This window comes from Hoplias malabaricus, chromosome 1 (genome assembly GCF_029633855.1).
Source record: "Hoplias malabaricus isolate fHopMal1 chromosome 1, fHopMal1.hap1, whole genome shotgun sequence".
In the NCBI taxonomy this organism is placed as follows: Eukaryota; Metazoa; Chordata; class Actinopteri; order Characiformes; family Erythrinidae; genus Hoplias; species Hoplias malabaricus.
The window spans coordinates 62,065,134-62,091,725 of NC_089800.1; the positions used below are offsets into that span (position 1 = coordinate 62,065,134).

Consider the following 26,592-nt stretch of genomic DNA (forward strand, 5'->3'; position numbering starts at 1 on the left):
TTGTACCCAACTCCAGTGGTTCTTTGTGACACATTCTGCTTTGGGTGGTCGCAGGAGACATTATTTTAAGGTACACTTCGAAGGGAGTTGGGAGCGGTTTAAGATGCAGCCCGTGTAGCCTCGCTAGATTGCGTAGCTGCCTGAGTTGAATAACGTGGGAAGTATAGTTAACGTGGGAAGAGAATATAGATGGCCACTAATGTTTCCTAATTTATAGGGCGTTCTTTTATCTCATTAAGTTCTATGTGTTAAATGGGACAGCCTTTAAATGTTCTACGAATCCGGCAACGTTAGCTAGTACTTAATTTGTTGTTTCACTGATGGTACAATCGCAAAGAGTTCAAATTCAGTCTTTTTCTACTTCTTCATTTCTTATCCGACATAACAATATGTCATTATCGTAATAAAAAAAATTATCTGAAAATCAATGCGTATTAATGAAAACCGTGATCTGTCCTCTTTAGTGAGAAGAGGAGACATGAGCTGGAGGAAGAGCTGTTTGTCTACTCAAGATCTGAAAAACGACAGTAAGTGCCCAACTCCACTCAAAGGGAAATTTCATTGAGATTGCACCACAGTCAAATTTTAAAGACCCTTTCCAGTGAAAATCAAGGTTTTACCATGTTAACATATTCACGTGGTATTTTATACTAGAACACATTACTACGAGCAGAATAAGTAGTCACCTTCATGGGATAGCATTTCTGTTTTGAGACTTAATATTTTTACCTGAAAATTACAGCTTCAAAATCATTGTGATGCCCCACAATGACCTGTTATAGGCAGAATAGAGCCTCTGTCACTGATATTATGGGTTTAGCATTCCAGAAACTGCACTATGTTGTCTAACCTTTGGAGGAGGGTAGGAAAAATGAAAGAAAACACTCAGAAACCTTCAACTTTTCAATGCAACAAATTGTGGTGTTGAGGCACGCCAGCGAGTTGAAACTGTGATGGGTGAGCATCCATCTCTGTATTCTGGTTTGTGAGATAAGTATTTTACCACAGCTATTTTAAATTTTTAATGTAAAATAGCAGTATGCGTTTACTGCTCCGTTCTTGTGTTGCTTAGTGCGTAGGTTCTGTAACAGCAAAGCTTAAGTGGAGAGGGAAACAAGGACTAAGTGCATAATGCAAATTTATTAGAGGTTTTCTTCTCAGAAATAACATCTATTTAAATTTTTATTTAACATCTACAAGCATATTTTGCCTTTGTTTACATTTTAGACATTAAATGGTCTGCAGCTATGTTGTTCTCCAATTTATGCACTTATTCTTCAGCCACATATTTGTCTGCTAACTCGTCACAGTTTTTAGGATATCAACACAATTCAAACTCAGATTTGATTATTCAGATGTGTAATGTTTTTATTACACCTGGCATACCATAACCAACACATAAACAACACCATAGTACCATCGTCATTGTAGTCTTGAAGGTTTTCTCTTTAATTAGTTATTCTTTTGTACTGTTACATACATTCCATGTATTTTATTGTTCAGAGGGAACTTCACATAGAGAATGGTACGGTAGCGCAGCGGGTAGTGTCTCGGTCACAGCTCCTGGGAGGTGGAGGTTGTGGGTTCGGGTCTTGCTCCAGGTGACTGTCTGTGAGGAGTTTGGTGTGTTCTCACCGGTTTCTTCCAGGTGCTCCGGTTTCCTCCCACAGTCCAAAAACGCATGTTGGTAGGTGTATTGGCGACTCAAAAGTGTCCATAGGTGTGTGAGTTGCCCTTTGATGGACTGGCGCCCCCTGCAGGATATGATTCCTTGTGCCTAGTGATTCCGGGTAGGCTCTGGACCCACCGTGACCTTGAATTGGATAAGCGGTTACAGACAACGAATGAATGAAGTTCACATATAAACTTTTGTTTTAGGACAATCAAATGTAGCCTCTTTTCTCTCATGGATGATATGATGGCACTTAACACAAGTGCCTGAGACCTGTTTGTTTTTATATGGCCTCACCAATTTCAGAGATGCAAACAAACATTTTATGATGATGTTAGAGCAGGAAATATGTAAGAGGTTAGTGGATCAGCGTTTATGATTCTGATTCAGAGTTTCCCCGTTATATTATTTCCCCTTGGCCTTTTTTAGACACAGAATATTTTTGCTATGGAGCACTAATTAACAAATGTAGCAAGAACCATTATTTTTTGTTCGTTAACTTTCTAGCTTGACCATCATCTTTGTTACAGCAGGGTTTGTCATTAACATTTTGCACATCAATCTCCATGATCAAATTTCTATTTATAGGCCCATTCATAGAAGAAGATGTTCTGCAAATCTAGGTAATGGGATTTTTAATGTTCTTTATGCTGTCTGCAGAGCCCAGCTACAATGTTCGAAGATGAGGCAGTATCACAAGGAACTATGTAAGAGAGAGCAGCAAGCAAAGGCTCGCAACCTTGAGCTCCTGAGAAATGTCGAGAGCCTAGTCTCAAATGCGAATGAATTTTCTATTGACTATAGTGTACTGCATCACTTGAAGGTAAAGTCTTGGAATGCTATTACTCTCCTTACTGTACTGGCATGTGCTGATGTGTCTACTTCATGGTTGTATGTGTGAATGCTCTGTGTTGATATAGGCCATGCTTGCCATACAGAGACTAGCTGTTATAAATAAAAGAGCAAATTGCTTGAAGGCAATAAAATCTTTCAAAACAAAGATTTCTCTCGTAAACTGTAAGCTTCAATTAGCGTGCTGCTTGTAATCCCATATCATTGTCTAATTCTCATCTACTGTTTGAGCGTTTGCACTCATTTTTGTTTCAGCAACAATTGTAAACACTCTAACACTGCCATTTATCACCACAAGGAAATGAGAGAAAGAAAACAATGGCTGTGGTCGATTATCACTTAAAACTGAACAGTGCTCAACAGCTTAATATCAAATTTGCCAATTTGTTTAATTACACTACCCCGAATTAATTGCCCACTGTTGAGACTCTGAAGTACCTCTGGTTTTCTCCCTCCCTAAAAGAAGACAGTTTTTCTGTTTTATTGTGTTTGGATTATATTTGTTTATTTTTTAATTAGAGAAAGCATGGTATATAAATGTTCTTTAATGCTATCGATATGGTAGCTGTAATCTAAAATTACTACAGGCACCTAGTAAGAAATGAGTTTACATTATTACCATGCTAAATTAAATTAAACTGCTAAATTACCAAGATTCATATTATTAATAATTTGCTGCAGTGTTCACAGAACTGACATCAGCAGTGTTGTCTCTTTCTTTCTTTTTGTTAGCCTCAGGCTCTTTCTCATTTCTGCAATGCTAATATTTGTCTGTTTAATTATAATATTTTGACCACGAAGGTTGTTATTACTGCTTTGTAAATCAGTGCAACCAGATAAAGGATTGTGCTTAGCTAGCAAAATGTCCCTTTCTGTGGAGCTGCTATTGTCTTAGGCGATTGAAGAGGGTGGCTGGAGGTAATCCCAGTGCCCTCACTGCTGCCATTAGCCTGTTTAATTGAAGTTTGGATTAGGCCAGTCAGTCTGGCTAACCACAAAATTGATTAAGAGCCCTGGCAAGCAGTGGTAAGGGCACTCAGAAGGGAATACCCACACTGAGGGACACTACATTTTCAGGGATAAACATAAGCCTCTCCTTTCCCTTCTCTTTTTTTTCCTTCCCCCAAGTTAGCTGTTTCCTTTGTATGACTTTAAATATATACCGTATTTGTGGTAAAAGTCAGAGTAATTCAAATCATGAAAGGTTTTTTTTTATTGTTCTAGAAGGTTAACACTGTTGTTTTTGTAGGTGGTTTTAAACAAGACTTGCTCAGAATTTTTAATCATTGAGTTGAGTGAATTCTATATTTTTTGGAACTTCTTGCAGCTGGAATATAAAAATCATATTACGAGAATTCTGGAGTCGAGGAAGAAGAGTGAGAGCGAGAGAGAACTTGAAGCACAAAAAGTAAGACATTTATCATGTCATCATAAGATTACAATTGGTGAGAATGTACAAAGCTATCTCTATGTCTTTGATGAAACTATGATCATATGATGGAATCCAATATAAAGTGTACAATTTCAGTTTTCAAAGAAAAGAATTGAGAGTTGAAGAGAAAAATGGGCTGGCATATTCATTATTCTGTACAATTCTGCAAGAGAGTCTTTTTACAGTTTATATGGGGTATCAGTGTTCAAAGGCTACAATTAATTTATAATCAAAAGCAATTTGGGAAGTGCTTGAGGTAATTACTGTTTTGCTCACAACTTCAAATGGCTCTTTTACTTTAATAAAGGAGCATCCAAGTCTTTAAACCAGTAATGTTATGTAATTTTTTATGAAGCTCTTGAAAATGGGGTTGGGGTGTGGGGGACGACGACAGGTGAATTTCAGTAAGCCTTGTTTAGTTGTAGCAGTTATGCTAAGAAAACAGGTTACTTGGCGTCATGATGCTTGGCTATATTAAACAGTTGTTTTTAGCTGCATGTAAAAGTATCTCTTGCTCTGTGGTCCAGGAAAAAAGAATTCACAGATTTTAGTTTGGTTTTGTGTACTAATTTATCAGTCATCCTACGACATAGTAGTGTTTCTAGGTCTTGACAACACTGCTTACAGTGTAATTATTAGCCAACTGTGACTATAACAAATAAAACTACACTTTGGTTTGTAGTGATGAAAAATAGAAGTTGCCCTTATTTAGATAGCTCAGTGGTGGTAGGGTGAGGTTGGAGGGGTGTCCATTTTTCCTGTCGTATCTGTGATGGCGCAGGTGTCTAATCCGGCCTGCTATGACCGTGCCACCGATGTAGTTCAAGCCTGTGGCTGCTTCTTTCCCTCACTTCAAGCGGTTTGAACCCTTTCAGATGAAATGTGGAAGACAGCTCATAATGACTTGGAGCATGCTGTCTTGAGCAGTCACTTGTGACTGTGTGCCACCCCCCAACACACACACACACGCAAAAGCAAACGCACACTCCCTTCTTTCTCCCTCCCTCCAGCCTGGCGATATTGTAATGAGCAGAGATGGGAGGAATCACTCCATTATGCATACGCGCCACTGCTGGCTGCGTGCATGTCCCCGAGGCTGCAGCATTCATTAAGGGGAGCTTACCGGCCTGAAAGCTGGGAAGCCATGATAACGGGATATGATTTTCATATTTAATACATTCCTTGGAAGAGCAGGCGCGTGCCGCAGATTGATAGAAGAATCAATTGCTACTTTAGCGAAACACTTTCTACTTTGCCCCGCAGCTAGCGATGGAATCACTCAGCCAAGAAATTAACTTTTCCTCCCTCTCCCTCTCTCTTTCTCCTTCTCTCTTTCTTTTTTCTCTACCTCTGCACTGGATCTGCCAGGCAGACCGCACGGTTTACAGTGGATGTTATTAAGCAGCTAACTGTTTGGTATTTAAGACCCTTATCAGAAAAGAAACAGAAGCTATGCTTTTTGTTATTTTGTTTGGCAGATTTTTTTTTTTCCTCCCTTTCCCTTCCACCACTCCGTAGTGCCATGGCAGACATGAATCAGAGCTCAGGCGCAAAGCACTGCTAATAAGATTAAAAGTTAAGACATTGATCTCAGTACACTCGGCTGAAAAAAAGACAGTTGGAGAAGAAATCTAACCTTGACCTAAATACATCTCAGGCAATCATTGAAAAGGCAAAAAGTGGCACTTTTGAACACTTTTGAGTTATATTGGTGGGGAAGGAGCTGGTGTAAACCGAATTGTCTGTGTTGAATTGCCAGGCTAGGACTAGTAAAAAAGAGCAAGAAAGAAGAATAGTATGGCATAACTTATGCTCCTAGGACAAGAAGTCTTTAAACTTCATGGCAAATAAATTTAGAGTTCAGAAACACCCGCTCTGCACTCATGTTAAGATGCCAAAAAATATTCTTTGGTGTGATGCCATTTAAAAAAAAAAAACTGCTTTTGTTTCTTTTAAGAATTAAATCTTCCTTGGTTGGTTTAAAGACTCGTTTTTGTAAATGAGGTGTGCTGAGAATGGAGAATCTTTTTAAAGTTTAAAGAACATGAACATAATGTAAAACTTTTTCACTAGAACTGTATATCCAAGCCAAGAACAATGTGGAATCATTTAGTTGTGTAGTTATTATATTTTTTTTTTCTTGGTTTGATAATTTATTTTATTATTTTTTACTTTCTATTTTATTGTATTTTTTTTACAGGAGGAGAGCAAGCCCTTGCCACACTGCATCGGGCAGTGTTCCCAACCTCCTGTCATCTTCACGGGTCGACAAACCCTCAAAGGCACTTTGAGGGATGGCGTCACAAGCGCACACTCACCATCTCTGACAGAGCTGATACCTAATCACCCTTCAGCTTCCTTGCCGCAAAGTGGCCTTTTGATGGATGCCCGAGTTTCAAAAGCCAACGGCAGCGCGGCTTTATCTGATGACATTCTAAACTCTGAGGATTTTGCTGCTGGCGCCAGCGACACGCGTGAAATGCGTCCAGCGTCTGACTGGGGCTTCTTCACAAGAGCCAGAGAGCAGTGTGGGCCGGAGCTGCTGGCCTTGCCTCACACGACCTTGAAGGCATCTGGAGTGTCCTCTCATCACAGAAGCATGAAGAGTGCGGAGAGCGGTGCGTCACTTCAGCACCGTCCCAGCCAGAGCTCTTCCCCAGACACCACTTACACGAGTGGCCCCTTACGGCACAGTGGCTCTGGAGAGCAGGACCGGGGAGCTGCTGGAGGGGCCAAGAAACCGCAAGAGTCAGCAGAAAAGCATCCAGATAGTTCAGGTTGGAATTCCCTGTTTATTTAAACCATCCTGGATTCATTTGTTGTTCTCAGCAAGACAAACAATCCTTCCTTGGCATTGAAGTTATGAGACGTGTAGGTAACAGAGTCTGGTCAAAATTCAAGTTTCAACGTTACTAATAAAGCTGGGGTTTTTTAGCTATGTGATTTAGTATTCCAAACATGTCTTGGGAAAAACACTACATTTGGCTTAAAGGGAACATTAGTGAATTAGATTTTTTTGGTTTTGCCGTTGCTTAACCCAGTCACATTCACGTGCTTATTTCAGTGCTTGTCAGTGTTTTATGTTTCAAACGAATGGTGTGTAATCATAATTCTGTGGACATTCTTTTGATGTTCCCTGTCTTTTAGATAAGAGTAAAAGCCCAAGCCCCAGTATCCCCAGTTCTGATGTGGATATCACACCTGGGCCTTCACTGAACTCTGCCAGTGATGTTTCTTTTTCACTTGAAGATAGTCTTCATGAGCAGGATAGCCCTCGGGGAGGTGCTACAATGCTGGAGATGGATGAAGAGCCAAAGCACAGAGCAGAGACTGGAAGACCCCTTTCTCCAGAACCTAGGTAGTACTGCACAATACAGCGCTGATAAAATGAATAATAATAAATGTATGAGCGCTTAAAACAAGAGTGTTATCTGGGCTGGTAAACCTGGTTCCCGTTAAGGTAATGATGATTTGAATTGAGACTCGTACACACAATCCAACCAGAAGTAGATCATGGTGTAGAAACTGTATTGCACCAGCCCTTCAGTAGTAGAACATCACTTGCTAAACGTAGTATTTTTTTTTTCGTACTACAATAAAAGTCATATTTAGCCAACTGAAGTATTTCAGTAGAATAGAACTTGTATATCATTTTTTAGTTGTTTGAAATTGTCCAGTATTATTCATAGTTGGTAAGGGCATCTTTCCCCTAATATGTAGTCTCTCAGTCAAATCATGATTGCTGGCGTAGGTTTGCTCTGTGAAATGTTGCACCTAAATTATAACGCAGCTAGTAAAGAAAGTTAAATACACATAAAAATATTGTGCACATGCCATGTATGAATGAATCAGGCAGTAGATATGCACAGGTTAATTGTATGTTAACTACTGCTTCAGACTGTAGTCCATAAGTGATAATACTGTTAAATTCACCAGGTTTTCAGGAGATTCTTTTAAAGGCACAGACTACATCAGACTAAGCACAGCTTCTGCAAGAAGCTCTGTTTATGAATTCAGTGTTATGAGTGTGTGCGTGTGCGTGCGTGTGAGTGTGTGTGTGTGTGTGCATACATGTGCATGTGTGTGAAGATACGATGAACCAGGGTCATGCTCCAGAGGGTCTCACTCATTGTGGCTCAGTGGCAGCTTCAGGACACCTAGTAGGGAGGGCTCAGACCCTGAATCCAACATTATTGCCCTAATCCCAGATAATGCTCTAACGGAGCAATTTTCTGCTCGGGAGATTTGCCCAAGTCCTAGTGGATTCGACAATTTCTTGACTCCCCAGAGTGTTCTGAAGAATGGAAGTGTGGACAGTACTTTAGGAAAAGAGACCATGAGATGATGTGCACCAGTTTAAACAATGCAGTCATTGAGATATGTTTGGAAGTGTATTTGATTCTAAACTATTTTCATGTTCCATACACGTTTCTAACAAATTATATTACTACTAATTATATTATATTATATAACTACTATTTATACTATATTATATTAGTACTAGTATCATTTTCTTTCTGAGTTTACCATGATGAATAAAGCACAAGCTGCAGTGTACAATTTTTATTTTTTTTTTTTTAGCCTGGTTATCAACCCCTTACTTTAAACAAAACAAATTTCCAAAAGTACACTCTGTGCCCATCGGCTGGAAAGCAGTCTTTTCACAGCATAATGTTTTTATTGACTTGGCACATCAATACGGCAGTCTGTTGCTGTGAGACATTCATGAATGTAACTGTATGTCAATTATTTTATAACAGCCTTAGGTGCAGCTGGATGCTGACATATTTAGAAAGTATATAACTGAACACATCTGTAGCCATTTTAAAATTCTCTGTTTAAACACACAACTTCAGCAGTCAAATTTTGTTTTAAAGACATTAATGAGATGAAATCATTTGTTTGTTACACAGGTTGACAGCCAGATTCTGTCACTTTGTCTATTAAACGTAATTGGTGGACAAATTATTAATTGGAATTATGATTATTATTACATTAAGCATTGAACATATTACATTAACTGTAGTATTTAACTGGAGCAGACTTTTTAAAATAAATGTTGCAAAAGGGGCTATGTTTCTAACATTAAGGAGTTTTTGTTTTGTTTGTTTGTTTGTTTGTGTTTATTCAGATGCATGTGTGTTCTCTCTTAGCTCTGTATTTACTTCAGCGGTGCTGACCTAACAACAGCTGCTGATTTCTTTACTCCGTGGTGTGTAAGTAGCCGAGTGTTTTAGTGTGAATGTGTGGCCTTGTAAGGAGATGAGTGTAGGAGACACACTCATCCCTTTTCTTCTCCCAGCTCGGAGAGAGAGCCAGCCATTAGTGTAAATCTCAGCATATCCCGGCGATATAGTGGTGTGTATGTTGTCCTGTTGAGTGCAGGGTCAAGGCAATCCTCTATTTTCAGTACAGAAAAGAGGGCTCTTCTATTGCCTTCACCTCCACTTTGACCAAGGTGAGTAAGCTAGGAGCTGTATTTTCCCTCTGCCTTTCAGTGTGTGAATCTGCCTCACTTTTGTGAGCGACTAACAGTAGTAATGGTTTACAGTGGTGCTTTGTAGAGGATTGAAGGTAAAGATCTGCATCTACAGCAGTGATCGTATCATATCCTCAGCACACGGCTGCACTCTTATTGGATCATGATTTGGTGAATGAGCTCTTTCTAGGCTATTTAAAGTGATTATGAATGAAAGGTTATAGTATGAGAGTTATTGCAAGACGTCCATATTTACCACAGAATGAAGACTGATATTACAGTGATGATGTGTAATCTTAGAATTTCACCACTTGAGGGACAAATAACAGTGAAATACCCTTAAATATAGAAAGCAGAGCTGGTATATTTGGACACAACCATCATGTTCTAATAAAGTGAAGGAAAAATACTGCTGTATGTACCCAGGCCTAACCTTTAGCCTGAGAATGATGAATGAACAGAAATGATGGACAGCAGCAGATAATCAATGAAAATAAAACCTACAGTGAAGTCTGGGTCTGCCTCCGGAGTGCTACAATAGTTATACTTGTATGTATACTTTGTAACTACTTTGCAGGTTCTGATGGGCATTACATTTCATTAATTTCAAATTACAGAAGAAAAAAAACATTATTTTTCATATGTAAATTAAAGTGTTTTTAAAGTATTTTAGTAATTTTTAGGAAAATAAATAATCAAATATCTATTAGGTGTTTATTTCCCACCTTTTGGGAATGGTCCAGTATGAAATAAAAAAATTGAGAGACGCTCTCTGTCCCCTGCTGAAGGGGGCAGGGCTTTCGCCCATGCTACTGCAGCTCCTCTGAAGTGGACTTAGCCCAGATGGATTGTGCTCTACAGAATATCATGGATATAATTCGCAAGGGTGGCTTAATCAGGATGTTACCAGGAAACAACCTGCCAAAGAGAGGCAGCGATTGTTTGGTGGCCTCTGACCCCACGGCCCATTATAGATTGTCATAAATTCTTTTTGGGGCTTTCATGTGGTAGAGGCTCAGGATTTGGGCCTGAGCTTTGCAGGCACCATTCACTGAGGGCCACCCAGCGCTTAAGACTCCAGAAAGATAGATATGGTTTCACTAAACCCAGAGGTTCATATGTTATTTGTACTGCCACCCAAGATCAGCCCAATGGTGATATTTCTCTGTTTGTAAATAAAAAGTGAATGTTGGGGTTATGTAAAATTTAGAATTTTCTCCAGTATAACTTCTGATTACCCAAGGAAAGCGTAAAATATTAATAGATTAACATAAAGTAGTTTCCTTTTTTTGAGCATTTGTATTAACTTGCATTGTTATATGATCACAGTCTTCTACAAAGAAAACACTTCACAATGTAGAATGAGTGGGTCCATTATAATAAGTTCAGTATAGGTCAACAAAAACACACAACCTTCAGCAAATAAATTTAATACCAGATTTTTTTAGTGTTTAGACTGTCCACTTTTTATTACATCTTTCACTGTTTTTGAGTCTTGCTTTCCAAGTTAAAAAGAAATTGACAGGGATGTTTTTCCACACCCTCAAGTTCTCCCCCGCAAGAAAACCAAAACACATTCAGCAATATTGAGGTCTGGACTCTGGGGAGGCTGGGCCATTATGCTGAGAACAACATAATTTTCTTTATTGTTCAGAAAATGTCAGTGTCTTGGCAGTTACACACACTTTCATGCCCATATGACTGTAGTGGATTATGTCTCATCTAAAATTTCAAAGCGATTATCAACAAAAGGAAAAGAAAAAACTACAACTACACATTTACAATGTTCATTTACTTTTAGGCTTTCAATGGATGGATTGTTTTATCTGCTGGGGAGCATTGAGGAGCGCCTTCCTGCTAAAGATGCCAGGCTGTACAGTAACTCTCCCGTCAGCGAGCAGAAGCTGACAGATATTATCAGGTAAAATGCTTTGCTTTGCTTGAGTCATCTTTGCCTCCTCATTACTGTGTGTAGTGTTCACGCTTCCAGTGGAAATTGCATTATCCTGTCTTTAAGAGCACTCACTTTAAATTAAGTGCCATTACTTGGCACCAACAACTCTCTAGCAATAAATCTTGGCCTCTGAGGGGTTTCAAATCACACTGAATTGTCATAGTAAGCCCTTCTTGCAGTTGAATTGTGGGGCAGATAATTAGGATGTCTGTCAACAAATAGACATGTGACATTTTCAAATCATCTCAAGATTGTAAAGTTGCTCTCAGATCGGGTCAATTTAAAGGCAGTGAATAGTTTATCAGAATCAGGATGTGGGTATCCATTTTTTAAATATGCATTAAAGGCTCACACATACACAAGCCTGTTTATGTGTATATGTGTGGACAGCTTCTTAAGGCTTCGTGGAGATGGCTGACAAAGCTGTATGTATTTTCCAGGCTGTGTAGTCAGCATGGTGACATGAAAGGAGAGGGGCTGAGTGTGTGTGGAGCTGTGGTTCTGCAGCAGTTGCCGTTGTTGTCATGGAACATGCCTCAGGGTTGCCTTCTGCCCAGTGACCTGGTCTGCACACACTGGTCCACTGCTGTAGAACCAGCACAAATCAGGTACAATAAAAATACAGCTCCCTGGGAGCAGCCACAGCCACCAGGGCATGAGCAGCTGAGTAGCACTTGCTTGTATTTTCTTTTTAGCTAATATACATATTTGTAATTTTAAACAAATAGTGCCTACTAGTTTTTTGATTTTTCACATCACATCAGTGTGAGTAAAAACTACCCCAGAACAGTGAATTACATGCTGATATTTTCACCAATTTAAGCTGTACATTCATATCAACATGAAAAACAACAGTAACATTCTAAAATATAATAAGTGTTAAAGAAAATACTAAAACAATAATGATTACATTTTGAAATAATAATGCATTTGTTCACAGGACAAAAAAAGAAAAAAAATCTGCATCTGAACATTTTTATTTTTCTTTTGCTGGGGTTTTTATTAAGTTTGTACACTATTTTCCTGTGTGAAAACACATTGACGAATAGACAAATAGGAATTGACCAACATTTATTTGGAATAAAATCAATTTTCCACTGTTTTCCCCTAAACTCTAAACGCATTCCTTTCCCTTCTACTACAGAATTAAAAGGGGTAGTCCTGACAAAAAGGAAAGTAATATATATTTTTTGGTGTAACAGTACACAAGGTCATGTCACGGTTCTGTACAGACCTCACAGTTTGGTAGAGCAGGGCAAAACACAAAATATATAATGTGTGTGTGTGTGTGTGTGTGTGTGTGTACACGTACATGTGGAAAATTTAGGACAAGACTCACGAAAAACACAAAAATGTCCAGTGTCCTGTGGGCGTCGTCCTGTGACTACTGATGAAAACCTATAGAATGACTGACACAAATTGTGCAGCAACAGATTCCCATGAAAACACTTTTGAACATCTTGAGATTAGCTTAAAGGCATGACTGATGGCAGTTTCTAGACTTTTTCCAAGATTCCCCCTGTATCAGGTTTTCAGTTTTAAACTGGTTCTGTGTTGTTCAGCTACATGGCTGGATTTCCTTCTCAACTCCCATTTAATATTGTTGGTAAATAGTCAAGCCTGCATCACATTAAACTGTCTCTCACCATTTAAGAGCATGTTAATACTTTCAGTGTTGGTTCACTGGCGTTATTGTGTAATAATCAGTCAGACAGTTGGGACTATTTCTGACCTGATTCTTGGTAATGTGTTTTGTTTTTGTTTTTTAATTAATTTTTATTTATTTTTTTTTTATTTTTTTTTACAGACCTCATACTGAAAAACACGGTCACACACTCAAGATTTCAGTATGAATACGTACCGTTACTTGCCTAATAGATATAGATAGATAGTAAAACAATACAAATCATGTAGAAACAGAATATAACAAATATTGCATGAATTTTATTTAGTGAATCAAGATGGCTCAACCTTGCAATCTTGTGCCATTAGTTAAATTGGTATGTATCCCCTTGTGTGTTTAATGTCCCCCTTTATTCTTCAATATAATTTCTTTTGTGAGCTAAATAGCATGTAATTATCATAATTTGATAACAATAGTTGTTATACATGTGCAAATGATCTTGTGTGTGTGTAAACTGCAGGTCATGTCTGTCTGCTGATAGTGCTGCTCTGTGGGAGCGCTGGTTTACACATGTCCTTCAGCTGTTGCGGCTAGAGGTTCTCCCCATTAACAGCATTGTACAGCTCTTCACTCCACTCCTTGTACAGAACAATGCCTCCTATACTGACAAGGTACCCTCTCACTCTCCAACTCTTAAGCTGTAGAATTTTTTTTTTAAATCGTTCTATGTCATGTCTTATCACAATAAAACATTTTGTTATCTACTTATACAGGCATTATAAATAATTTCAGTATGCAGCCAATAATTTTTCGTTTGGTCTCTTCAGTTCTTAACATATTACTGGCAGTGTTATTGAATAGATGGATATAATTATAAACTTATTGCAAAAAACTTAATCATAGTCACACAAGAAATAGATACAATAGAAATTCAGAAAACTGCAATTGTTCAAAATTCCAAATAAAGTTTAAAGATTAAACAAAATGGAGGCAATGAAACACCTAATAAGCATGCAAGTCTAAGTAGACCCCTACATACTATCACCATTATATATACTTCGAAGGAACATATGACAAAATTTTTAATGCATATGCTCTTTAATTTGGATATTGCTTATTCATTGGATATTACATTATTACTACATATTCAAAAACTAAAGCAAGACAATCCAGTCAGTTTTTATTTTGTGAGCTTCCTAAGTCACCAAACAATGGATTCAACATACTGTTCTGATTTTGCTCCTCATATGAACTAAACTAACTATTGGGCTGTCCCCTCATCTGATTATCGCAACATCGATCGATCAGGGTTTATGTCAGTGTGCAAAAATGAGGTTAAGCCATGTAAAACAAGCAAAATGTCAAAAACAGAACAGAATAGGAGGCAAACTGAGAAGGAAGGCAGTGAACAATTACTTCTGTATCTCACTTCTTGTTGCTGTACGGTTGAGTGTAGGATGAGCAGTGTCTCATTATCATTAAAAGGAACAGTTGCTGAAGTTGGTCGTACTGTTAGACAGCAGGATAAAGGTGCTGTTGTGCTTTATCCTTGCGTTATTTTTGACCAAAGCATGCCACTGACATTTAATTAACTTATGGAAACAAAGGAATTATGGAATAAGTCACATTTCAAAGCATTTTTCACTTGTTTTGGACCTGAAAATACCTGCAGGTGTTTTGTGTCCTTTCTTCCACAGTGAGAAGACAACAGAAAATTATTGGTCTGTAATAACGAGTAGTCAAGAAAGCATTAATGGATCATGAACTGTATTTTAAAACTTCAGAATTATGGAAAAATATCTTAAAATCTAAAAGCAAAGCTCTATAATAATGGCAAAGGGTGAGAATGCAAATACTTAAGAATTTTATATTACATTTAGTTGTTGTGGTCTCTGTGTAAATGTCTGTGTTTGTTTTCTGCATTTTTACATGAAATTAAAGCTGTGATACAGTATTTATATACGTTAATCTGTCATAACATTAAAGCCACCTTCTTGTTTCTACAGTATTTAAATCAGCTTAATTTACAATGGGTCTATTTTGTGGTTCTACAATAACAGAAAGTTGTCCACTTTTTTCCCTGTATATATTTTTTTATCTTCTTATTATACCGTTCTTAAATGGTCAAAACTCCCTTCAAGGCCACCACAGAGCTGCTAAATTCTGTATAGTGGATCATTCTCAGCACTACTTACATTGACATTATTTTATATTGTGGTGCAAGTGGATCAGACACAGCAAAGCTCCTGGAGCTTTTAGTGTCACTGCTAGACTGACATACTCTGCTAGTCCAAGAAAAACCCAAAAATATCCAGGGTCCTGTGAGTATTGTCCTGTGACTACTGATGAACACCCAAAGAAAAACTAACACAAATTGTGCAGCAACAGATTCTCTGATTTACACCTAAAAGATAAAGAAAAATGTAGGTGTGTCTAATACAGTGTACACTCAGTGGGGATAGTGTTTAAAACTACAGGAGCACTGCTGTTTTCCAATCCACTCAAGCAAGCAAAAATTACATCTACACCCTGTAATTGTAGTAGTTGTATCTACAATGTGGACCTATATAGTAAGTGTAGTAGATAAAATACAAAATGAATTCAGAAACATGGAGGTGGATTTAATGTTATGGCTACTAAATGCATATTTATATCACATAGGATAGGACAGCAAACAGATGTATTCACAATTTGTAATGTGGTGTACATGTACAATCGGGGTGTGCAGGGTCCCTGAACAAAGTTACATGTTGAAATTCAACAGTTAGTATTAAATGCAAGAGAATCCCTGAATGGTCTACTCTAAAAATCATTTCAGCTTGAATGATGGTCCTTGGCATTAAAAAAAAATTAAATAGCTAATTTACATTATTAGTCCAGTTATTTTTGCTTGAGTGCTAGAGAGTGATGAAAAATTAAACCTCAAAACATTGCAGTATTTCTGCTTTTTTGTATTAAATAAAAGGCTGTAACAGTAAAAAAATATAATATCTAAAAAAATAAAATATCTAGAATTTCTGTGCTTGCTTTTATACTGTATCAGTGTTTTCGAGGATGTCCTTGTGTTAATTTCTGCAGTGGATTTTACATTGTATTGATACTGACATTGCAGTCATGTGAGTGAGGGAGAGAGAGAGAGGTGGAGGACTGAAAGTGAAAAGAAGAGAAGCGCTCTCCAAAGTGTGATCCTGCAGGTCTCTCATCCTTGTGGCCAAGGGTAGCAAAAAGAAAAATGAGTAAATGTACAGACACAAGAGCAAAGAGAAACTAGGCAAGCGTAGTTTTGCTGGACCACCATTAGCTATATAGCCATTGTCACAGAGGTTTTTCTGGCATTTCAGAAACAGGAAAGCCCAAAATACATACCCTTGTCATTGGAAGGTCTGGCGAAGCTTTGGTGCTTCATATCAATGTCTTTGTTTACATGTCATTGTGTATATCGGGCAAAACTTGTTAATACAGAAATGAGTAAAGGAGCACAAATTTTTGTTCATAATATATAACACCGGGATCAGTGGTTTTCTTGTTAATTTTATTTAAAAATAAATACTAGAACAAAGATGACCAAGAACATTTTGTTTATTTTAAGAATGACAATTACTTATTTATTCAGTGTAACTGGTTAGAGTAAACCACTTTTAATGTGGCTGTGCACATCTCCATGGGGTTTTATAAACACATTAACGCCACAAAATGTCTCCCCACTAAAGACACACACACACACACACGTGAAATAAGACAAATTCAGCAGTCCTCCTCTCTGTGAGATATAATAGGTGTGTAAATGTTGCAGAGTTCCAAGCCGTCCTGCTGAGCTTGTGAACTAACCAACGCTGAGCCGATGCTCTGGCCAAAGCACATTAGTGTTGCCCCAAACACTTATTTCCCTATTATTTAGCCACGGTTTGAGCTGAAGGGCCTATTGTTCTTTGGTTGCAGTTGAGAATTAATTTTTCTGGTTTGTGAACCAGTTTATGTCCGTGGAAATGCACCAAAAGGTTCAGAATTTAGTTCATTTCACAGGAATGTGAAATATGGCTGAACTAACGACAGACAGTGTACTAGTACCACCTTAAGTTGTCTCTCTGAAATATGGTTGAACTTACAGTTCCTACTCATGCACGTGCATTTCAACATTAGGAGTCTGTCAGTCAGTAAACGAAAATGCCTCTTCTAGGCTGGCCCAGTATGCGGTCCTGCAAAAATTTAACTTGCTGTGGTAAAAAAGAAACATAAGTGTATGATGTTCTGAATAGTCAATTTGAATGATGGTGGTGGCTATAAACATGGCTATCAGTTACTAAAGACACAAACGTTGGACATCAAAAAATCTTGGCCAATAATGCTTTTTACTGGCCAGTTTCTTCATACATTTCTAACTCTTTCATTTTCCAATCTTAAAAGCAGTGAATTACATCTCTTTCTCTCTGTCCCTTTATTATGAGTAGAACGCTTAATGTTGTGGGTCTGAAAGGATGAATAGATATCAATGAATTATCCAGAGAAAATGATTTGTTACTCAGAATGGAGCGGTACACTCAGATGTTTCTGCCTGAATCTGTTCATCTGCGTTTTACTGATCTGTAGCTTGCCACTCAAATGCTGGAGTCACATGTTTGAAGTGTTTAGATCTGTTGATCAAGTAATGCTTCCAACATTAATGCTTGTTAAAAGTTATGAACAGCTGTCTTGATCTGAGTGGTGGGCTTTGAGGAATAGAGATAGTGATTGGTGTAGAGATATGTTCAAAGATGCCATCATAAGCTATCAGGCTTTTACTTCTCGTAAAATATTCTTTCTGATAGTGTTTTTTTTTCTGTAAAGAGATAATGTAAGTGGATGAGGTCATCTGGATATCATCAGCTGATTACATCACTAATTGAATATATTGTTATCAGTAATACAACTGGAGACAAAACAATCAAATAAATCTTTAATTTGATATCTGCCATACCCCATCGGGTGTCTCTACCTCTAAGTGGTCAAAAAGGTCATTTTGCATTTCGTCTCTCTCATCATATTTCCACTTAGTCCATTTCAGGGTTGCGATTGAAAATAGAAAGTTAGTGCTAGAAAAAGCACAATTTGTAAGGATTATTTAAGCCATCTGCTGCAATCATTTAATACGGGGGTTGGAATTCACAGTCATTATACTGCAGCAAGCAAACTATGAATTGCATGTGTTGAGTTGAGGCAAAAATGGTACATAAACGAAATCAGTAATTACATTCTGAGAGACATCCTAGGATTTAGGAACTTTTGCCCTTCTAATTTGGTGATGTAATTGTGTTAGCGGGCAACATGAGTAGCTAATTTTAATGTTTTTAAATATGCATGGTAGCAATGATTTTCTGTTTAGATTTTCATTCTCAATTTTTGCTTGACACTACATATGATACTTTGTTTGCATTTTGACAGTGCAGTTAATGTTATTAAATGAGCATAATTTGAGGAATAAATGAGGAATTTTGGCATAATCTGATTTTGGGGGTGGTTTTACAGGTGTGTGTGTGTGTGTGTGTGTGTGTGTGTGGAATACAGGCCGAAGTGCTGTTGAAGAGGCTTTTGACCCATGCAGCTGAGACCCATCTCTTGTCAGAGAGTGAGGAGTCCTCTTGCAGCAGCTTACCCTCACTCCTGAACGACAGCCTGGAGATCAAACCAGCCAGACCCTCCAAGAAATCATACAGCACTACTGCAACACAAGGTCAGTGCCCATTCAGGACTACTCGCTCTCTGTACTTAACATGAGGCATGACAACTTTAACATTTTTGCCGCTCAGATATAAATAAATTTAACAAAGTTCAAATATCCCAACAAGAAAATATTTTCTTACTGTTATACATAATGAAAAAAACAAAGAGCATGTGACATTTTATTCAGTGAACACTACATCAACGTGTTACCGTTCATTGGTTTCATCAAATATGATTAAATACAGCTTAAGCATTGGAAGGGGTGCTTAGGGTGAGATATAATCTCAGCAGCTGCATTCCTAAGTTGCAGCACAGTGGGGGGAAAAAAAAAAACATTCATAAAACCATGGTGTCTGTATTAGTCTTGGGGTGAAATTTTCTGTGGTTATTTAAAATTTGTTATAACATTACAGCGAGAAATTACTTAATGCTTTCCTTTGGTCAGTCTTGGAATGTAAAGAATCCCAACCCCAAATTGTTCAAAATATTAATTTATTGGTTAATGTGCATATAGCCATGAAGGAAGTGCATTTATATCTTCTCTTCCAAGTACAAACGGCTGCAAAACCGTTTTTGCATAAACCAATAAAAAGAACATATTATAATTTTATAACAGGTCTGGGAACATACAATTAATCTTTGATATTAATGAAAAACTGTTTTTAAAAATATGAATGTAGGATGTTTTTTAAAGCTAACATTATGCCCTTTGGGTTTTACTGCTCAATCCCCATAACCCCAGCAATTATGGGTTCTCTGCATTTGCAATACAAACAACCAAAAACTTATTATTTGACTAAATTATTATTAAATATGTAATATAAGGGACGTTTTTGTGAGTATTATTATTGTCATTTCTTTTTTTTTTCAGTCTTTTAGTCCTGTTGTCAGTACAGTAACTCGTTTAGGTAAATCTATCAGACTAAACTCATTTTAACTAGTGTCTGTGGAAATTAATTTCTTGTCTGTTGTTTTCTGCGGCGATAACAGCCAAAAAGGCAGCAAATTATTCGTTAGTTCACCTAGAGAACCAAGTGGAAATAAGAGCCACGCCCACTTAAAGCAGAAATTGAGGCAGATGGTTAGAGTACTTGCCGCCCCACAGGTCACAGAAAGAAACTGGAAGTATTCTACAACAAGGCAGACGAGCTCACGCTGTAAGCGTTGATGTGTGATGCTGTGATGGAAAGTCCCTATATAGTGTTTTCCATTCTAGTAAAGATATAGCAGGGTGCTGGGGCTTTGTGGTCCTCAGAAGAAAACACTGTTTCAAAATTCCATTTCTTCTGTCTGATAAAGCCTCATGGACCTTTTTTTCCCCTTTTAAACCTATTACAGTCTCTGTCCTCATCAGTCTTGCTGTTCAGATACAAAAAAAAAACTGCTCAACAGCCCCCCTGCATATCTCTCTCTCTTTCTCATTCTGTCCATTTCTCACTCTCTCTCTCCTTTCTTCCAGGAGTACAAAGTGGTGAAGAGGACAGTGCCGACCAAAGCCCTGTGGAAAGTATTCCTATTAGAGGTAAAAAGGCAGTGCCGAGAACCGCCCGTTTGGGAGTTCTTCTGTGCTTGTTTTGTCTTTCTCCTGTCTCAGTGGATAATGGGGGGTCCCCCCCCCCCCACCCCAATGGATAGCTGTGGAAGGATGATCAAGGTGAATCGGGGGTCAAAGTCCCACCTGAAGAGTAGAGCAGGTCCTCTAATTATCGTCAGAGAAAACAAGCTTGTCTCTAACATGTCTTTCCCCCATTCCCCTCCTCGGTGTGGGTGAAACTGAGCTTCTTGGGCAGCATAATGTGGCCGTTTAATTGTCCGCTTGCCGGGTGGGGGGTGCCACACGAGATCCGGCATTGGTTCTCATTATCTTCTAAACAATGGCGGCTAGAAGCAGACTTGAAAAGACTGGATGTGAAGGCATGTCTTTAAGAGTCCAGGGTAGCAAGTCCCCAGCACCAGGCTCAGAAATGTAAAACTGTCCATTATTCCACTTGGCTATCTGATTTCATACTGTGCCTTTCATCTGCTGGCCTCCCCAAAGTGCAAGGCCAACAGAAAGAAGTCCAGCTTCTCACTGCAACTAATCAAAGACATGGTAGTACAAAAACCGCCTCTGCTGGTGCTGCCTACTTAGAAGATGTTTACAGGCGGATGGTGGGGACTTAGTGTGCAGTTTCTTTTGCAGTCATCACAGCAAACATTCCAACAATCTAAATATAACCTTTTTCATGTCCCTGCCCATTGCTATATGTGCACAATGGTGTTTTGGTAAGCTATGTAGCATACATGAAAGTAACTTTCAGATTTTCTCAGTGTAACTAATGCTTGTATTTCTCAGTCATTAAAATGGGAAACGCAAATGCTGTTCTGCTGTTGAAAGTTATGCATCAACGGCACTAGAAATATCAAGATAATGGGGCACTGCAATGTATTTTGTCATCTTTCCATGCAGCTGCGCAATACACTTTGAAGGCATGACTCATAGATAGTTTAGTGATAAAAGGTCTTTCTAGCTGTTGAGGCCTGACTGTTTTATTCCTCTATTTGTTGTCTTGTTTACAAACCTGCACAAAAGGTGAACTTTATCATTATTGAAATTAATGACCATTGTAAGGTATTTTTAAAATAACTCATGGATTAAATAAGCATCCTTAAGCAACATGACTGAATCCCATATATCATCTAAAATACCTTGAATGTTGCATTGCATTGATTATTGAAGATCTCAATAAGGTGTGAGTTGTAAGAAACATGAGTGAAACAGGCAAATCTTCACTCATAAGAATTTAACCTACACATTCGGCAGCAGCAGCAAACATGCAGCAAAAATGTTTGATTTCATGCCCCCCCCAAGATAAAGCTTGATTAAGGAGTCTGCAGTCCAGATTGAAGTCGCTCCATCATCGATGACTTCCTTTCAGAGTTTCAGGAAACTGAAGGACAGTTTGTTTGAATGGAAGTCTGCCAGATGTAGTGATAACACAAAAGGATGGTGCTCTTCTTGTTGCACAGCTACGGCTGTCTGTCAGTGTGTCTGGACTAAATCAATACTTCAGTGCTGCCTCTCTGTGTTTTCCACCTCCTCTCTTTGCTCATCAGAGCACTCAAAAGGGTCCAGTTGGTTTGTTAAACACGGAGGCTCTGGAAAGTTGGAAACCCAGGTCTTGGGTAAATATTTGATCAGCTGATTTTTTGTGTGTGTTTCTTTCTTTTTCCTTCTTGATTTTAGAGACAAAAGCATATCAGCTGCTTAAACAGTCAGTAACACAAGAGAAGCAGTGGACAAACACACACGAGGAAGATGGTTCTGATTTGGAAACGTCAGGTAGGTGGACTCAGGATCCTGGCTCTGCACTGTTTTCAATATTTATTATATTCAATATAGTCATATTGTCACTGTCAGAACAAAACTTTATATCTCCACAATGGCTGGAATATTTTCAGGAGTAGAAACATATTGTTAATATCATTACACTGTATAGAGGGTAACTTATTTTCTTGGTCATTTTAAGCCATTTCTGTTGGTTCATTTGTCATGAAATGTTCATGCAGTGTAAAAATATAAAATAGAGCTGACAGTGACTGTGCAAAATTCTTAAGCAACACAAGTATTCTATTCATTTTATATAACAGTCCTGTAGAAATTAAAAGGTACATTTTAAAAATCCCCAAACATTAATTTGTTTATGTCCTATAGCAGAAATCTAAACAAGCTAAACAAGCTGTTGGATAAAATGTCCTATTCATGTATGGTAACCTATTCATAATATACTATGGCAAGTGTGCTGTAGTAATTTCAAACATTGTTAAGTGTCCTTGTAACCCTTCTTCTAAGGTTTCACAGATATTAAAAAGCCAGAGAGTAGCAAGAAGCTCCTTCAAGACTCTTGGTAAGATTCTATACATTTTAATTCATGTGATGTTTTTCTTAAAGGTTAGGTGCTGTGCATAATGCCCAGCAGTTGAGCTCACTACTTCCTTATTCTAAGAATTCTTCCATGGCAAATGGCTTATTTGATTGCCTTCCCAAATCAGGGCTTTGAATGGCAGAAAGCTCAAGAGAAGGATATTTTGGATTCACATCAATAGATCTTCATACAATCAGCTAAGAAATGTAGAGGCGCGTGCTCTCTGTGCTGATGCACCTCTTCACTGTGAATGCATTAGAGCAGGTAATGGGTGGGCAAACATTATGAGGAGTAATCGTCTTTGATTTCATGTGATTACCAAGCGCCGTGCCGACACAAGGGCCAGAAGTCTGCTGCCCCTCCTCTATACTACTTTCTTTTTTTCGCCCACTCTTTCTATCAATGACTGCCTGCCTCCTCTCTCTCTCTGTCTCTCTCCCTCTCTCTCCCTCTCTGCTAGCGTACACTATTAGCCGAGGGAAGGGCATAATGGCCACACTCTATCAGCGCTCTCTGATGGATGCCATGGCCTACCCAATGAATGGCTGCATTAATAAACATGAGCCATCACTAGGGCTAGATGCTTTCAGATCATAACCCCCCACCTCTCAACCCCACCTCATAGTCACTAGCTACGGAAGACTCCTCAGAATGTGTTCACTCAGACCCCCTTCCTCCAACCCTTCACCTCTAAATTGCCATTTCTTTTTTCCGTCTTGAGGTTACATTGTTTTGTTTTTGTTTTGTTGATTTTTGGTTTTAAATTGCACATCAATTTAGGATCTAAAAAGTGACAGGTATCTTCAATATTGTGTGCTTCCCTTGTGAAAACTTTCATTTCCAAGTGTTTGAGAATGCCTCTCGCTGTAGTCACTTCTTGCGCTTTATTGCTTCCACAAGTGCCCAGCACTCAAACACTGGCAGAACATGTGCCCCTCTCTCTCTCTCTCTCTCTCTCTTTCTCTCACTGCTTCTCTCTTTCTCTTTCTCCCTTGCCTTCTCTCTCTCTCTCTCTCTCTCTCTCTCTCTCACTTATTACTGTTATTATGTTACTGAGCTGATGAGCAACATCAAAAGACGCTGGCTGGGCCCAAAAAAATGGCTGCTTCTCTGTTGTCTTAGCCATAATTACGATGTGGCAGTTAAGCCGAGGCTACAGCTGAGGGATTGGAGTTTAAAGCAGGGGCTTTGGTGCAAAAAATGCATTTATGGGCCTTTGTGCTGCTCCTCATTATGTGTGGGGCCGATTCATTAAGTAATTGGTTTGCAGTTGTTTACATGAGTATTAAGGCTCCCTATTCAGCAGCCTTTGAGAGATACATTGTGCAAATGTTGCATGTTATGAATGCCCAATGGGAGGCGGGGGGCCAGGCCTATTGGCCAAACACTGCACTCGGCTGAAAGGAGCAGAGAAAAGCGACGGGCGCTGCTTTGCATAGCAATGACTCGGCCCTTAATAAGCTTTCCAGATTAAATACATGCAGTCCATACAAGATGCAAGAGATACTCTTAACACATTTATATGTGCTCATTTCACTATTATGCCACTGGAGAGAATTGGGGTCTTTCATATTCCTCTTACACCCCCCCAGCCCCCCACTCTCTCTCTCCCAACCCTGCATATTGCTGGGAGATACTTTTTTTAAGAGCACAGTGTTGCTTTTCTGTTTGGGTCCTGTATTATTAATGACTGTGGAAGCAGACAGATCAACTACAGTTTATTAAGGATGGGCTATTCGAAATCTTTAGTCAGCATTGTGGCACATGAAGCGACAGTGCTTTGTGCTTGAGTGTGGATGAAAGGCATGATGCTGGACCGAGAGAGAGTTGGAATAAGCAGCTGCACTCCATGTAAAGACCACTTGTTCCCCTGCTTTGTTTAGGGGTGCATGCCACAGCTTCCTCCTCTCCTGCTGCCATTGTGTCCTCCTCTACTGTAGGCATGTGCTCTGGCGCTGAGAAACACAAGATCACTTGCTTGTTTATATCTTTAATTGTTTATTTATTTATGCATTGCAGCAAAATCCACTAGGCATTTGGGACATATAGTGATTGCAGAGAACAATCCAGTGGCTTGGGGATATTAGGAGTGGTTTGAGCAGATATTTAATTTGCTCGAGGCACGTGCACTTGCTTCACACAGAGTTGTGTGGCCGAGGGAGGGGAGACAGCACGTAATGCTTACACACACAAACGCCCATCCCAACAATAGTCCTCCTGACCCATCAGCTAGACACTTGTGAATTAGTGGGTGTGTGTGTTGTGTATGTGAGAGAGAGAGAGAGTGAGAGTGAGAGATAGAGACTCTCAAAGACAGAGAGCGCTGTTTGTGGCAGCATTTATCAGTACCAGCCAGTGGGGGTCACTGCTTCTTTGTGCTCTATTCTGACACTTGTCAATATAGAGCCGGTAAAGTGTTTATTTATTGGTGTTTATATATTGCATTTAAGTGTATATATATATATATATATAGATATGGATATGTTGGTTACAAGAATACAAGTTTGGTTTCTGACGCCAGCCACTGCACATTAAATTCTGTCAGATGCTCCTAATGTATTTTAATGAAGGATTAATTCACAAAACAGAAGTTTTTTTTAGTAACAGTCCAAATAAATGTAGATATAATTTCTCAGAATTTTTCTTTCCTTCACCGAACACACTCAGTTGTTCTAAAGATTAGAGTTTCTCCTTGTTATTAATATTTTTTTCATTTATATGTTTATCAGATAGTAACTTTACAGGAGAAAGAAAATACATATTTTGTTTAATTGAAATACTATAATCTGACACTGAAGGATTTTGGATTTTTTTTAAATATTTTAAGTTTTGGGTTAAAAAGAAATGTTTTTCCTTGTTATTTAAGTAAAGGCACTGGAAGCTATAACTTTATTGTCCTGGACATATCTGTATGCTTTCAGTATTATTAATTTTTATAAGATAATGCCTAAGTTATAAGGTTCTAGCATGATTGTCTAGCCCATGTATGGTTATGTAACCTTATACACAGCACAGTTTACACTATGTGGACATTTTGTGAGAAACTTTCCAATTTAATAAAATAAAATAGAATTTTTTTTCTCCCTTTCTCCTAAAAAGTAATATTTAGCACTATTTATCATTTTAATTTAACAGACTATATGTAAAAATATGGACATATGAATGTTTCTGATGAGCACAACTCACTGACCCCGAAAGTGCACAAATTCTCAGCACATTCTGTAACTAACTGATCCTGAAATTGTATGGACTCTCGGTACATCCTGCAACTTGGCACATGCTGTAACTAATGGATCCAGAAAGCTGTCCTGAAGCTGTTCAGACAATCAGCACATTCTGTAAGCAGATCTGCTGAAATTCCACCCAGTTTCAGGATCATGTCATAACTAACTGATCCTGAATCTGTTCAGGCTTTTAGCACATGCTTTTACTTGCTGATCCTGAAAGTGTTGGAACTGTCAGTGTTGTTACTGACTGATCCTGAAAAGGTCTACAGGGGTGTGTAAACAGATAGAGTTCCTCTGGCTCAACAGTCGTCTCCCACTACACCATCAGAGAAACTGTCTATGGTGTTATCCAGAGGAGGATCATATTCTATTATAATTGTAGATTTTAAAAGTGTGTTGTTTTATTTTACACGGATATATAATGAAATATTACAAATATTCACCTCTTCTTCTGCATAATAGAATGTAATGTATATTTATGGAATACACTGGACTTTAAAATAACTGTTGTACCTTTTCAAAGGTCCATTTGTACCATTTAGTGCCAAGAATGTACCGCTACCGTACTTTTTTTGGGGAGAGTGTACCCTAGGCTGCAGTTCTCCAGTTTGGCCAGCAGAGGGCAGTCATATTTAGGCTTGCTGAGGCTGAGAGTATGAGAAGCAGGCCGTGGCACATAGAGGGCGCTCGGGCTGCTCTTGTGACAGTCATTACCTCATTGTGAGCCCCCTGCAGTGAGCTGCAGTCCTT

At 38.6% G+C, this 26,592-nt stretch overlaps 1 protein-coding gene across 2 annotated transcripts in view; it reads left to right on the forward strand.

Moving 5' to 3' along the window:
- Nucleotides 1-26,592, forward strand: part of kiz (kizuna centrosomal protein) — a 34,430-nt gene that overhangs the window by 839 nt on the left and 6,999 nt on the right. Inside the window, exons 2-13 of one of the 2 annotated variants that reach the window (XM_066669996.1) lie at nucleotides 465-527; nucleotides 2,333-2,495; nucleotides 3,852-3,932; nucleotides 6,157-6,733; nucleotides 7,104-7,314; nucleotides 11,237-11,356; nucleotides 11,830-11,997; nucleotides 13,534-13,684; nucleotides 18,555-18,720; nucleotides 20,170-20,232; nucleotides 21,937-22,032; nucleotides 22,543-22,597. In XM_066669996.1, the coding sequence (XP_066526093.1) occupies nucleotides 465-527; nucleotides 2,333-2,495; nucleotides 3,852-3,932; nucleotides 6,157-6,733; nucleotides 7,104-7,314; nucleotides 11,237-11,356; nucleotides 11,830-11,997; nucleotides 13,534-13,684; nucleotides 18,555-18,720; nucleotides 20,170-20,232; nucleotides 21,937-22,032; nucleotides 22,543-22,597 (1,914 nt within the window). The remainder of the gene's footprint in view (nucleotides 1-464; nucleotides 528-2,332; nucleotides 2,496-3,851; nucleotides 3,933-6,156; nucleotides 6,734-7,103; nucleotides 7,315-11,236; nucleotides 11,357-11,829; nucleotides 11,998-13,533; nucleotides 13,685-18,554; nucleotides 18,721-20,169; nucleotides 20,233-21,936; nucleotides 22,033-22,542; nucleotides 22,598-26,592) is intronic. The other variant, XM_066670001.1, reaches the window with a different exon arrangement.